At 50.7% G+C, this 13,691-nt stretch overlaps 1 protein-coding gene across 4 annotated transcripts in view; it reads left to right on the forward strand.

The window, feature by feature from the left end:
• SCNN1B (sodium channel epithelial 1 subunit beta) overlaps positions 1-13,691 on the forward strand; it is a 71,476-nt gene that overhangs the window by 50,409 nt on the left and 7,376 nt on the right. For all 4 annotated transcript variants that reach the window (XM_065924496.1, XM_065924495.1, XM_065924493.1 and 1 more), the window contains 3 exons: positions 9,845-9,948; positions 12,191-12,354; positions 12,638-12,745. In XM_065924496.1, the coding sequence (XP_065780568.1) occupies positions 9,845-9,948; positions 12,191-12,354; positions 12,638-12,745 (376 nt within the window). The remainder of the gene's footprint in view (positions 1-9,844; positions 9,949-12,190; positions 12,355-12,637; positions 12,746-13,691) is intronic.

Genomic DNA, 13,691 nt, shown 5'->3' on the forward strand with positions numbered 1-13,691 from the left:
ACATCTAAGCCAGGCGTCATCCCCATAAACTGCAGCGCAGAGCTGTCCTCCCTTAAACGCGGGGAGTCCATCAGTCACTCCCTGGGTGTGTGCCACCCCTAGGAGCATGGGCTGGGCATCTACTAACTTCCCAGGCAAGGAGGTGGGAGAAGGGGCAGCCATGAGCTGTTAGCTTCCAACACCCAGCACCTACTGCCCTCAGTTTTCTCATCCCTAAGATGGGACAATAACCGTATCTGTGTCTCATGTAGAGTAAATGAATTGGCTCATGTCAGCGCCTAGAACAGAGCCCTAGAAGCCTTTGTCATAAACACCCTTTCCCCAAACAACCCCAGAGTTGAGAAGAGGGCAGGATGAGGGCAGCATTAACTCTGAAAGCCTGGGTCCTCTTCCACATGGTCCACAGATCTCCACCTCCTTCCCCGCCGCCCCCACCCCCTCCAGCTTCTGACCATCCAGACCCTGGGTCTTAGCGCCCAGCTCTGTCCCCAACTCTCGGACAGACTCGACGGGCAGGTCACTTGGGAAGGGAGGCTGGGCAGGTGAGCTGCTGAGGCCCCAGTGCCTCCTCCTGGCCTCGTGGCAGGCCTCCAGGTGTAGCGGCCACCGCCCCCCCCCGCCCCCGACCCGAGTCCAGCCCCGGCCTTTGGCCGGTCCCATTTCCCTGAGATGCTGGCATCCTCCTGGCTTCAGGCTTCAGATTCCCACACTTAGGTCTCTGGAGAAAGGGACTTTTTGCCGAGTCTTGCTGCTTTGAACGAGTGACAGGCTACCGGTTTCAACCTCCCGGGGACTGTGGCCTCAGCCCGTGTCAGTCAGCTCATGAACCCTCAGGAACCTCTGCTGAGAATCTGCTGATTCTGTCCCCCAGAAAGCACAGGCGCAGGGCAGGTGTAGGTCGTGTCGAGGAGTCAAGGCCCCCTGAGCGGGCAGAGCTGCATGCCTGGCCCTTTGTGAGAATCAGAGAAGGAGGGACCTACAGGTGGAAGAGCTGCATGCCGGCCCCCCACCGATGGCCCACGTCCTCGCTGGCTGGTTGCAGGCTGGGTTCCAGCCCCTCTCTCTGGGCGAGGGGACTTGCTTCAGAGCCTGCCTGCCCCACCACTCCTGGCAGCCTGCCTTGAGGTTGTGGGTACCCAGTAAACGAGGTCTGTGCCTGTAAGTTCATCTTTGCCCTCACAGCTAAGAGAGAGAGGTGTAATATGGTAATTTAAAACATATGGCTTATCTGCTCAGTCAGAATATGCCCTGAAGTGTGAGTGAGTTGAAAAAGTGGGATCTGTTAGGATCCACTGGGTTCCTGGCACTTCGTGTCAGCACTTCTTAGTGGGATCCCAGGGCTCGAAGATGTGTGTTCTGCACACAGCACGGTCCCTAAACAGAGCCCCCGGCGACTTCCTGGCCTGATCGAGGGCCGGAGGCAGCCTGGGGATGGCCTCCGTGTTGCCAAGATGGCGCCCTCCAAATGGAGCCCTATTTGGGTCAGATGACTGAGAAGGTGGCTGACGGGCAGGCAGCCCCCGGTGTTGGCCATAACTTTGTGGTGTGGCTGTGACTGGGGAATAAATCTAGTGAGGCGATCAAGGCTGGACTCTGCAGTTAGACCACTGAGTTCAAATCCTTGCTCTGTCTTACCAACTGTGTGGCTTCTTAACCTTGATATGCCTCCATTTTCCTCCCGCATAACATAGGCAATAACAGGGCCTACTCTGTGTTCATGTGCGTGTGTGCTCAGTCATGTCTGACTCTTTGCGACCCCGTGGACTGTAGCCCGCCGGGCTCCTCTGTCCTCGGGCTTTCCCAGGATAGAATACTGGAGTGGGTGCCATTTCCTCCTCCAGGGGATCTTCCCCACCCAGGGATCGAACCCATGTCTCTTATGTCTCTTACATTGGCGGGCAGGTTCTTTACCACTGAGCCACCTGGAAAGCCAATGCTACTGGGTTCTTTGGAATATTAAATGAGTTAATGTGCGTGACAGGCTGAGAGTCACAAACAGTAACTCAGTATTACTCTCATTAAACCCACATTTGACAAGGAACTCATTCTTCAGTAATGATGCCAACATTTACTGCACCCTTCTTATGTCCCGGCGCTATTCTTAGCTCTTTACATGTGTAAAATCAGTCAGTCTGACTCTGGCAACAAGCCCTTCTTTTATATGATACAGCACTGCTCAGAGAGGTTAAGCAACATCTCTGAGGTCACACAGCTGGTGAGTAGCCAAGTGGCAGTCTGAGCCAGGCCCACCTGGCGTCACTTCATCGCCTCATCAGAAACCGAGATCGTCTTCCTTCCCCACCTACCCGTTTCTTCAGCCCTTGGCAGTTTCTTGGCACGGAGACCGTAGTCCACCCGTCTCCATGCTGGTTCTCAGTCCCAACAGCCTACTGATTTCCCATCTTCCTGAATTAGCCTCAGACTCAGCGCCAGAGGACACGTGCCTCTCTCCACCCTCCCAGTGTTGGACCCCAGACACTTTGGCTCCCTTACTCTGCCCTGGTCTCCATCCTCTCTGCCTCGTATTAGCAAATGCTGAAGGTGCAGCCACTGCACTTTTAGGAAAGTATGAGCCACGTTTGGACCCTGACACCAAAGCACCTGGGTTTGAACCAGCTGGGCTTCCCCGGTGGCTCAGATGGTAAAGAACTCACCTGCAACGCAGGACACCCAGGTTCGATCCCTGGGTTGGGGCAATCCCCTGGAGAAGGGAATGGCTACCCACTCCAGTATTTTTGCCTGGAGAATCTCATGGACACTGGAGCCTGGTGGGCTACATACCGTCCATGGGGTTGCAAAGAGTCAGACAGGACTGAGCGATTAATACTTTCAACTTTTCTGTCTGGGGGCATACTGCTTAGCTTCTCTGGGTCTCAGTTTTCTCATCTGGAAAATAGGGATAGTGATATGACCTTGTAAGGCTATCATGGGGATTAAGTGCATTTACATAGATAAAGTGCTTAGAACAGTACTTACCACGTGCTAAGAATTATAGGAGCAATTTAAAGATTAACTTTTTATTGTGGAGTAGTTTTAGATTTATAGAAAAATTTCAAAGAGAGTACACGGAGTTCCCTGGTACTCCTCACCCAGTGTCCTCTGTCCTTCACATCTTAAGTCACCATGTAATCGATCAAAAGTTAGAAACCAACATGATCACATCGCTATTAAACAAACCTAACACTTTATTCGTATTTGTCGGTTTTTCCTGATGATCTTTTCCTGCTCAGGCTTCCATCCGAGAGACCACATTGCTTGTCTCCTTGGTCCTCTCTGACTGTGACACTTTCTCAGATTTCCTTGTTCTGAATGACCGTGACAGTTTCAGGGTGCTGGTCAGGTGTTTTATAGCAAGCCGTTGATCTGGGTTTATGCAGATGAGATGGATTTGGGGGAAGAAGACCACAGAGGTGGAGGGCTTCCTCGTCACATCCTATCAGGGGGTACATGCTAGCCACTCAGTACCACCCGTGATGTTGACCTTCCTCCCTTGGTTAAGGTCAGGTGTGTTGGGCTTCTCCGGCTGTGCTTTGTATCATGAGCTCTAAGTTCAGCCTGTACTCTGCGGGGTGGGGTGAGGGTAGCGGCAGGGGGAGGGAGATTAAACTCCACTTCTCCTGGAGAGGGGAACAGACACTATTCGGAATTCTTCTGTACGGAATGTCTTCTCCTTTTGTTTATTTATTCAATCATTTATTTATACTAGTATGGACTCTTGTATATTTGGGTTGTAATCCAATACCACACTATTTATTTTATTACTCAAAATTTTCCAGTGTTGGCCACTGAGAGCTCCTTCAGTTGGCTCCTGTGTCCCTTCAACGTGTCCTCATCCACTTATTTATTGTTTTAGTACTTCCTTACTTTCTGGCACTAAAAGATGCCCCAGTCCTAGAATCAGCCATTTCTCTGAGAAGCTCCAGCCCTTCTATTGGAGAATGGGATTCAGAAACCAGGCTCTAGGCACATATGGCTTCCCTGATAGCTCAGTTGGTAAAGAATCCGCCTGCAATGCAGGAGACCCCGGTTTGATTCTTGGGTCAGGAAGATCCCCTGGCTAAGGGATAGGCTACCCACTCCAGTATTCTGGAGAATCCCATGGACTCTGTATTCCATGGGGTTGCAAAGAGTCGGACACAACTGAGCGACTTTCACTTTCACTTTTTCAGGCATATGTGTGTTGTTGTTGTTGCTTCGGGGATTGGTCCGCTGGTTTCTCCCTTCCCCAAACCCCACTACCCAGTACTGCTGTCGTTGTACGGCTCCCAGCTAGGACGCTCCATCTCCCCGTCTTCTCGGGAAGCTTGCTGGTCTCTGTCATCATGCCTCGCCTCTGTTCCAGGGAAGGTTTTGGGAGGGAAACGCCTAGCTCTGGAGCCAGAGTCGGCCAGTGCTGGGAGCAGCCTCTCTAGGTAAAGAACATTTATCAACAAGCAAATAGTTGGCAAGCCTCAGAGTGCAACCCGGGACAGGAGGGGATCTGGCCGCACCCAGAGCCACCTCCCGCTCCTGGGCGGTAGGTGTCCGAGGCAGCTCCTTGGGAACATCGCGTGCCCACATCCCAGGGGCGGGGTCTCTCCTTCCAGAGCCGGCGCCCGGCTGCAACTGGTTTTCCCCACTCAGTGCCTCCCTTGTGGCCGCAGCCCTGATCCCACCTGGGAGAGAGACTCCACGGTGCCCGCCCAAAGCGGTTTCTTCCCTCTGGGCCTTCGGTGTCCTCCCCACCCTTACCCCCACCCCCAGCCTGGGCTGCCCTTCGTCCACCCCGCACCTGCAAAGCTCGGCCACCTCTTACTCATCCTTCAAGTCTCAGCTCAGGCCTCATCTCCTCCAGGAACCCTCCCCTGACCCACTCCCCACCCCCACGTCCACTCTTCCAGGCTTATCTCTGTTGCTACTCTTATCACATATTATAATTTATCCAACAAATATTTACTGAGTGTCTGTCTATCAAGTGCCAGGCTCTGAGGATCGGGGGTGAATTTGTTCAGTAGTTCAGTGTGCTCAGCTTCCAACACTCACCTCACTCCTTTTGGGTGGGTGCTGTTGTTACCCCGGTGTTACGGGGGAGAAACAAGGTCCAGAGAGGTGAAATGACTTCCCCCAAGCTCACCAGTGAGTAACTGGCAGAGGCAGAATTCAAATTCAGGCAGGCTGGCTCCCAAGCCTGAGCCCTTCGCTTTTAGGGTCTTTCTCCCTCCAGACAGACCGCTGTCCTCCCTGGGATTATTTTCTAAAGTAAGAGGCCACTGATGAGCAATTAAGTCAAGAAGATGAATTCAGCTTCTGATGCATGCCAGCATGGGAATGTCGTCATTGTTGTTGTTGAGTTGCTCAGTTGTGTCCAACTCTTTGCGACCCCATGGACTGTAGCCCGCCAGGCTCCTCTGTCCATGGGATTTCCCAGGCAAGAATGCTGGAGTGGGTTGCCATTTCCTTCTCCAGGGGATCTTCCCGACCCACATCTCCTGCATTGACAGGTGGATTCTTTACCACTGAGCCACCAGGGAAATAAGCAGGTGGAAATGGTCAAGTGACTGGGAGGTGACTTTGCATAGGGAGGTCAGGGGTCATCTCCTGGCAGATGAAACCTGAAGGAGGAGGAGAAACCAGACACTTGAAGATCTACTCAGAGAATATTCCAGGCACAAGGAGCAGTGGGCCTTGAATTTGAAGACGACATGGAGTGTCTCTGGAGTATAATGAACAAGGGGGAGGAAGCCAAGTGGGGCATTTGCATTTTATTCTGAGATCAGCAAGGAGCTTCTGGAAGGTTCTAACAGGGGTGTGCCATGGGCTGATTCACAATTTGTTTTTTTTAATGTGGACTATTTTTAAAGTTTTTATTGAATTTGTTACCCTATTGCTTTTTTTGGCTGCAAGGCATGTGGGATCTTAGCTCTTCAATCAGGGATAGAACCCACACCCCCTGTATTGGAAGGCAGAGTCTTGACCACTGGACCACAGGGAAGCCCGTGATTCACAGTTTAAACAGTTGCCCTGACCACTGTGCAGGAGGAAGATTGTAAGGGAGCAAGAGTGGAGGCAGAGGCTCCTACAGGAATCGGGGTTGGGGGAGCTGGCAGCCCTGGACCAGGGTGGGAGCCTTAGAGGTGGAGGAGGCAGGCAGGAAGGAGAATTGCCATGAGCCCACTCTGTGGTCTCCCCGCATGCCATGAGCATCAAGGGCAGGACTGTCTTGCTGGCCTCCATGTCTCGAGCCCAGTGCATGACTCAGTAAGAGTTGGGTGAGAAATGCAGTTTGTCTTTGACGGTGGAGGACACCTCAGCTCAGAGGCTGAGGAAGCCGCTCACGTGCATGTCAGGCAGAGTCAGCTCCTAGATCAGGTTTCACCACCTGCCCTGGACCCACCTGATTCAGCTAGCACAGAGGGTGAGACCAAAGAGACAGGAAATGGCTTCCTAATCCGAACATGGGGACAAATACCTGCTGACCTCACGGGGTTATTGCGAGAATTAAAGGAAAGAACATACACAGAAATCTTCAGCATGGCCCGGGGAAATTTGCTCAGTAAATGCTGTGGAACAGAAAGCTTAGAAAGTGTAGCATTTTAGGTATGTTTCTGCAGTATCTGATGCACCAAGCCCCATTCCCTCCTGTTCTTAATAAAATAACAGAAAGCCATATAAAAACATCCAAAGACATTTTAAATGCTAGTTCCATTTATTTTTTTTTTTAATATTTGTTTATTTAGCTCCATGGGTCTTAGTTATGGCACTCAGGATCATAAATCTTTGTTGCTGCATGCGGGATCCTTAGTCTCAGGATGCAGGATCTTTTCATTGTGGCATGCAAACTCTTAGTTGCATCATGTGGGATCTAGTTCCTTGACCAGGGTTTGAACCCAGGCCCCCTGCATTGGGAGTGTGGACTCTTAACCACTGGACCACTAGGGAAGTCCCCTTAAATGCTGTTTCCTATGGAGACTTGAAATTGGGCTTCCCAGGTGGCGCTAGTGGTAAAGAACCCCCCCTGCTAATGCAGGAGACTTAAGAGACGTGGGTTCCATCCCAACCCCTGGGTTGGGAAGATCCCCTGGAGAAGGGAATGGCAACGCACTCCAGTATTCTTGCCTGGACAATTCCAAGGACAGAGGAGCCTGGCAGGGTGCAGTCCATGGGGTGGCACAGAGTTGAACACAACTGAAGTGGCTTGGCACACACGGAGACTTGAGAACATACACGTAGACAGGACAGGGTGTGAGGAACTCACATGGACCCACCACCCAGATCCAATAAGTGCGATTCTCATCCTGTTAAAACAAATCCCAGACATCATATCCTTTCATCTATATGGTGTGTAGAATGTATCTTCAAAGAGAAAGATTTTGACAGAAGCACAATACCGTTTCGCCCCGTTAAAAAGAAACGACTGGTGATTCCTCATTACCATCATCTGTCCAGTGGTGTTCAGTCTGGTGAGTGTCAGACTTTTTTGTTTGCTTGTTTGAATGAGGATCCAATTAAAGTCCACAGGTTGGGGATAGAACCAAGTCTTTGAAGCTGCTTTCAATCTGAAGGTTACCTCCCTTTCCCTGTCTCATAATTTATTTGTTGAAAACACTGGGCTATTTATTTTCTGGAGTCTGGATTTTGCAGATTGACTTTCTGCGGTATCTTTGAACTTGTTCCTCTGTCTCCAGTATTTGCTGTAAATGGTAGTTAGAGACAGATGTTCGACCCTGTTCACGGCTGGGTGTTGTGGTGGTTGTTTTGTTTGTTGGCAAGGCCACTTCCTGGGCAGCCTGTGCCTTTCCATCGGGACACAGCATTAGTCACCACTGGTGCACGTTGCCTGAAACCCCCAAAATCAGGGGAACAAAATGATGACCCTCTCATTGTATCACTCACTCTTCAGTTACTAGCTTGATGAAACCAGAACTTAACAGCTATTTTACAACAAAAAAAGTCAGTTGCAGGAAGCCATAGATTAAAAGAGATTTAAAAGGCATATCAACCAATCACATGTCAAGGTCATTTGGATCCTAATTTAAACCAATAAATTGTAAAACCAAAATTGACCTCTATGAGACAATATAAATTGAATGTTAAGGAATTTACTTATAATATTATATTAGGAATAATATTATTCCTAATATTAAGGAATTTTTCTCAGTTATGTTTAACCTGGTAATAGCGGTGTTTTAGCAGTTCTTATGGGAACTCCCCTGGTGGTCCGATGATTAAGAATCCATCTTCCAATGCAGGCGGTGTGGGTTCTCTAGAGGGGAACTAAGATCTCAACTAGAGAGCCTGTGCACCATAACTAGAGAAGCCTGCACCAAAAAAAAAAAAAGTTCTTACTTATATAGAGATGTTTACAAATAAAATTGTAATATCTGAGATTACCTTCAGTAGGGGTAGGCAGAGATGAAACAGCTGGGGGGATTGTTGAAGCTGGTGGTGGCCTTTGTCCTCTCAACTTTTTTATGTTTGAAAACTTCCATATAGAAAAAAACTGAACCAAATTATTTGAAACTAATATTATACTGTCACTTTTCTGTATCTTTATAATAATATTTTGTGCTATTGTTCAGTTATTGAGTAGTTCCTTAGGAAACATTCCCCTGATGTAAGGTAAGACCCTAGAGGGGCTCACACCTCATTGTGAAGTTCTCTCTTTCCTGACCTCTGCTTGCACCCTGTCCTGATTCACACCCCCCTCTGATCCCCCATCTCCATCTTCTTCCCTCCTTACCCGAGTTCCCAGGGTTCCCAGACAAGCCTACCTGTCTGGATTCTGCCAGCTCCTTGGAGCAAACGTTGCCTGGAGCTGCCCGCTCACCCATGTTATCTGTATTCGTTTCTTGTGGCTACTGCAACAAATGACCACAAACTGGATGGTTTAACGCAACAGAAATGTGCTCTTCCACAGAGGAAGCTTGAAGTCAGAAATCAAGGTGTTAGCAGGCCCAGACTCCCTCCCAAGTCTCCAGGGGACAATCCTTTCCTGCTGCTTCTAGCATATTGGGTGGTGGGGGGCGGTGGCTCCAGTGTTCCTTGACTTCTGTCTTTGTACCTTTCAGTCTCCACCTCTGTCTTCAAGTGACCTTCTCCTCTATGTCTCCTCTTCTGACTCTTTGAGGACACTTGTGGCTGGATTTAGGGTCCACGTGATAAAACCAGTTTATCTCACCTCAAAATCCTTAACTGTACCTGCAAAGATCCCTTCTCTAATTAAGGTCACATTCACAGGTCCCTGGGGTTAGGAGGTGGACATCTCTTTTCGGGGGTCACCATTTAAATGACCACGTGGCTTACAGGACCCTGTATGTGAGACAGCTGAAAGATCAAAGAAGCTTCTTTTTCAGGTCTCAAAATAATAATAATAATAATAATAATCCTCAGGGCAGATGTTTTTGATGAAACTTTTGTTTCACTTTTATATATGTATACATTTTATGTATATGTATATGTTTGTTGGATTGTGATGTAAAGTGTATTTTTAGATCAAAAAAGTTTGCAGGCCACTGTAGTTAAATTACACTGGCAAATAAAAGCACAAATTAACCTCAAAAAAAAAAAAAAGAAAAGAAACTTCTTTTTCATACTTCATGACTAAGCCAGAGAGCCTGGCTCCTATCCCAGAGAAAGACTCCCTCCACCCCCTCTTTCCCGAGAGAGTCTGGGAATCTCCTCTCTGGTGAGTGTATGTCTGCAGGGGAATGGACAGAATGACCTGTCGCTCACCTCTCTGTTCCTGAGCCTCTCTGAGCAGTAATCTACCAGCTCCCCGCTGCCACACATCCAGGGGTGGTAGTGGGGGCGGCATCAGCTGGGATGGAGATGGGCCCTGGTCTCCAGCTGACGGTGTTTCTTTCAGGAACTTCACGTCCATCTTCCACCCTGATTATGGCAACTGTTACATCTTCAACTGGGGCATGACGGAGAAGGCCCTCCCTTCAGCCAACCCCGGAACTGAGTTTGGTAAGTCTGTCCTGGAGCCAGAGCCATGAGGTTTTAAATCCTATCATGTGAGGATGAAGGACCAAATTGCCATCAGCCAGGTGGCACAGAGGTAAAGAATCCACCTGCCCCGTGCAGGAGATGTAGGAGGCTTGTGGGTTCAACCCCTGGGTTGGGAGGATCCCCTGGAGTAGGAAATGGCAACCCACTCTAATATCCTTGCCTGGAGAATCTCATGGACAGAGGAGCCTGGCGGGCTACAGTCCATGGGGTCGCAAGAGTCAGGCACGATTGAGTGATCACCAAGTACACACACCATTAGCTGTTGAGGGGCAGGACCAACGTTAACCAGAGGCCAGCATGCAGAGGAGCAGCGTCTACTGGGTATCCTGGGGCAGGGCCAGGTGCCTTCTCAGCTGTCCTCCAACCCAAAGTGCAAAAATCCCTGGGTAATGAGTGACTGGTGCGCCCCTTCTGTTGATGAGCAAAGTGAGGAAGCAGTGGCTGAGAGCATAGGCTTCTGTGACCAGCTGGAATCCCAGCCCCACCATTTACCCCCGGGTGATGCTGAACCGAGACTTAACTTCTTGAAGCTCTCGTTTCCCCATATTGCACAGAGCAGAGCATATGGTACAGACCCCATCGCGTCATCCTGGCGTAAGGCAGGTAGACCTCTGAGACCAGAGCAAGTGGCCTTGCCTCTGAGCCTGCCCAGCTGCAAACTCTCACTAAATGCAGATGTTCTGAGAAGTTTTAAGTGACTTTCCCACGATCACACAGTTAGCCTGGGGCAGAGCCCTTACTCTCAGCCTCGTTTCTATGCAGTTCGTGAGAGACAGAGAGAAGGTGAAGCAGTAAACAGAAGTGAGGAAGAGGCAAGTGGTTGATGGCAGAAGCTGCTCGTCTTGGGAGCAGCTGATGGACTCAGCATGTGTGCCAGGCCTTGGGGAGCAAATCCTTCCTCCCCACCCTTAGGTTCTGAGCTCCCCAGCCATCAAAAGGCAGGTGTCATTCAGCAACTGTCAGAGCTGCTGATCTAGAGGGGTGTGGGTGGGCTGCCAATGCTTCACCCACCCCTGAGCCCCTGAAGACACTGGGTATCACAGAGATGCCAGCTAGCTCACTCTGTAGTGATGAATGATGATTAAGATCAAGGCTGCCTGTAGAAGTCCAGCAACTTCCACTTCCTCATTGAGTGACCTATGACAAGGTCCCGTATTCTCTTTGGGCTTCAGTTTCCTCATCTGTAAAATGGGGACAATAATTGTACCTATCTCATATGCCTCTTACAAGCCCCAGTGGGATCATGTAAATAAAGCCCTGAGCCCAGCACTCAGCATGCAGCAAATAAATGCTCAATAAATGCTAAGCTTCTTGTCCTGCCCAGTCCTTTTCTTCTTCTTGTATGTGTCCACAGTCGTGTCCAACTGTTTGTGACCCCGTGGACTGTAGCCCGCCAGGCTCTCCTGGCCATGGAAACTCCCAGGCAAGAATACTGGAGTGGGTTGCCATTTGCCAATGCAGGGATCTTCCCAACGCAGGGATCAACCCACATCTCTTGCATCTCCTGCATTGGCAGGCGGGTTCTTTACCACTGGCACTCCCTGAGAAGCATCCCCCACCATGATTCATAAAATACTGGGTCTGGTCTCCACCTTCAAGAAGAGAACAGTGGAGTGGGGAAGGAAGACAGGTAATAAAAGAAAAATTTCAAAAGTGAGACAGGTACTTGGAAGGCGAGTTCCAGGGCAAGGAGAGAGTATGACAGAGATCCTGAGACCCAGTCTAGGTAGTCAGGGAAGGCTTCTGGAGGAAGTGATACTTGGACTGAGCCCTGAAGGAAGAGCAGGAGTTTCTAGGTGCAAGGTGAGGCTGGAGACAGCATTCCGAAGAGAAGACAGCCTGACGAAGGCTCAGCAGTCAGAAGGCGCATGGCAGCTGAGGGGGTGAGCAGAGAGAAAGAGGACCCTGGAGACGAGAGGCGAGGCTGCCTGGCCTGCAGCCTTAGACCTTCCTGCCGTGTGGAAGAGACCATGGAGTGGGGATGGGGCAGGCAGGGCCCAGAGCGGAGACCGTGCTGGCTCAGACTAGGAAGGGGGCCTCAGAGAAGGCCAGAAGTCTGGGTTTGCGTAAAGTGGAGCCAGCTTCTTGCATAGACCCTGGCCTTCGCTTGGCTGGCGGGGGCTGGGCCCAGTGGGTGGAGGGTCTGCCGTCAGCCTTGGGGAGCCAGCTCAAGTTGCCTTCCACCCCATCTTCCCCTCAGGCCTAAAGCTGATCCTGGACATGGGCCAGGAAGACTACGTGCCCTTCCTCACGTCCACGGCCGGCGCCCGGCTGATGCTTCACGAGCAGAGGTCATACCCCTTCATCAAGGAAGAGGGCATCTACGCCATGGCGGGGATGGAGACATCCATCGGGGTGCTCGTGGTAGGCCTGCAGCCCGTCTGCCCAGCGCCCACCTCCCGGGGCCTGAGAGGAGGGGATCTGGGCCTCCCCAAGCCCTGGACCTCCTCACCATTCACTCCTGCCTCACCTTCTGCCTGGAACCCCAGTGGGCCCCACGCTTGGGGGAAGATGAGTGCCCCCCACTCCTGGCTCCTGCTGGGGTGTCAGCCCTCCAGCCCCTCTGAGCACCCCCTAGACCCGCTGGCTGGATGGGAGGGGGGAACCGAGGGGGCTTCCTCGGGGTGACCAGGGGTCTCTCACACAGGACAAGCTGCAGCGCAAGGGCAAGCCCTACAGCCAGTGCACCAAGAACGGCTCTGACGTCCCCATCCAAAACCTCTACAGCAGCTACAACACGACCTACTCCATCCAGGTGGGAGGACGCTGGCCTGAGGCCCGAGGTCTCTGGGAAAACTGGTCCCGGCAAGGCTGGCTCTGCTGGATATTTGGGACCACAGGGTACCCTGGAGGCTAGGGAACCAGTCTAATCCTGGTTCTTACCAGGGCTCAAGGCTGGCCACTTCTTGTCCTTGCTTGGCAGGTGTGGTCTTGGGGTCTTGTTCTGAGGTTTCCCAAAAGAGCTTTTGTGTGTATTAAGGGTTTACATGGATTAAACCATCATTTGATCCTTTCACTATCCATATGAGGCAATAATATTCTAATAATTGCTAATTATTGTTAGTATATATTAATATGCTAGTAACAGCATTTATTGTCTATACTATTTATTATAATATACCATTATTATAATATACTAATAACAGCAGGCTTATATGCTAGGCAGGCACTGTTCCATGTGCTTTACATATATATATATAAATATATATATATAAATAATTTAATCCTTATAGCAATACCAGGATGTAGACGCTATTATTAAGAATAAGGAAATTGGGGTTTATAGACCCTAGTCCAAATGCCTCATCAGTGTTCCTAAGTCCCTCTTTGTATCTGGCCTTAATCCCCTTTGCTGCAGCTAGGGCTTACTTACCTCTTACCCTGATCTCCAAGGTCAGCCCACGAGGCCTGGCCTCAGACCTGGCCCCAGAGGAGAGGACAGACTGACTCTTTGCAAGGGTGACCTAAGTGACCGCTCACAGTGACACCTTCTCTCCCAGTCCAGCCTGCCTTGGCGGATGAGGACCCTGAGGATGGCTAGGGGGCAGCCCGGGGCCTGGCTCCGTGTCTGAGAGCCCCGAGCAGGGCGTGGTTTTCCCTTCCGTCTTAGTCACTGGAATCCACCGTCCCCCCTGCCCACCCTCCCCGCCCACTCCGTCCAGCACCCCTCACTCCGACCCTCCTATCTGTGCGACGGAGAA

Source organism: Muntiacus reevesi, chromosome 2, assembly GCF_963930625.1.
Source record: "Muntiacus reevesi chromosome 2, mMunRee1.1, whole genome shotgun sequence".
Classification (NCBI taxonomy): domain Eukaryota; kingdom Metazoa; phylum Chordata; class Mammalia; order Artiodactyla; family Cervidae; genus Muntiacus; species Muntiacus reevesi.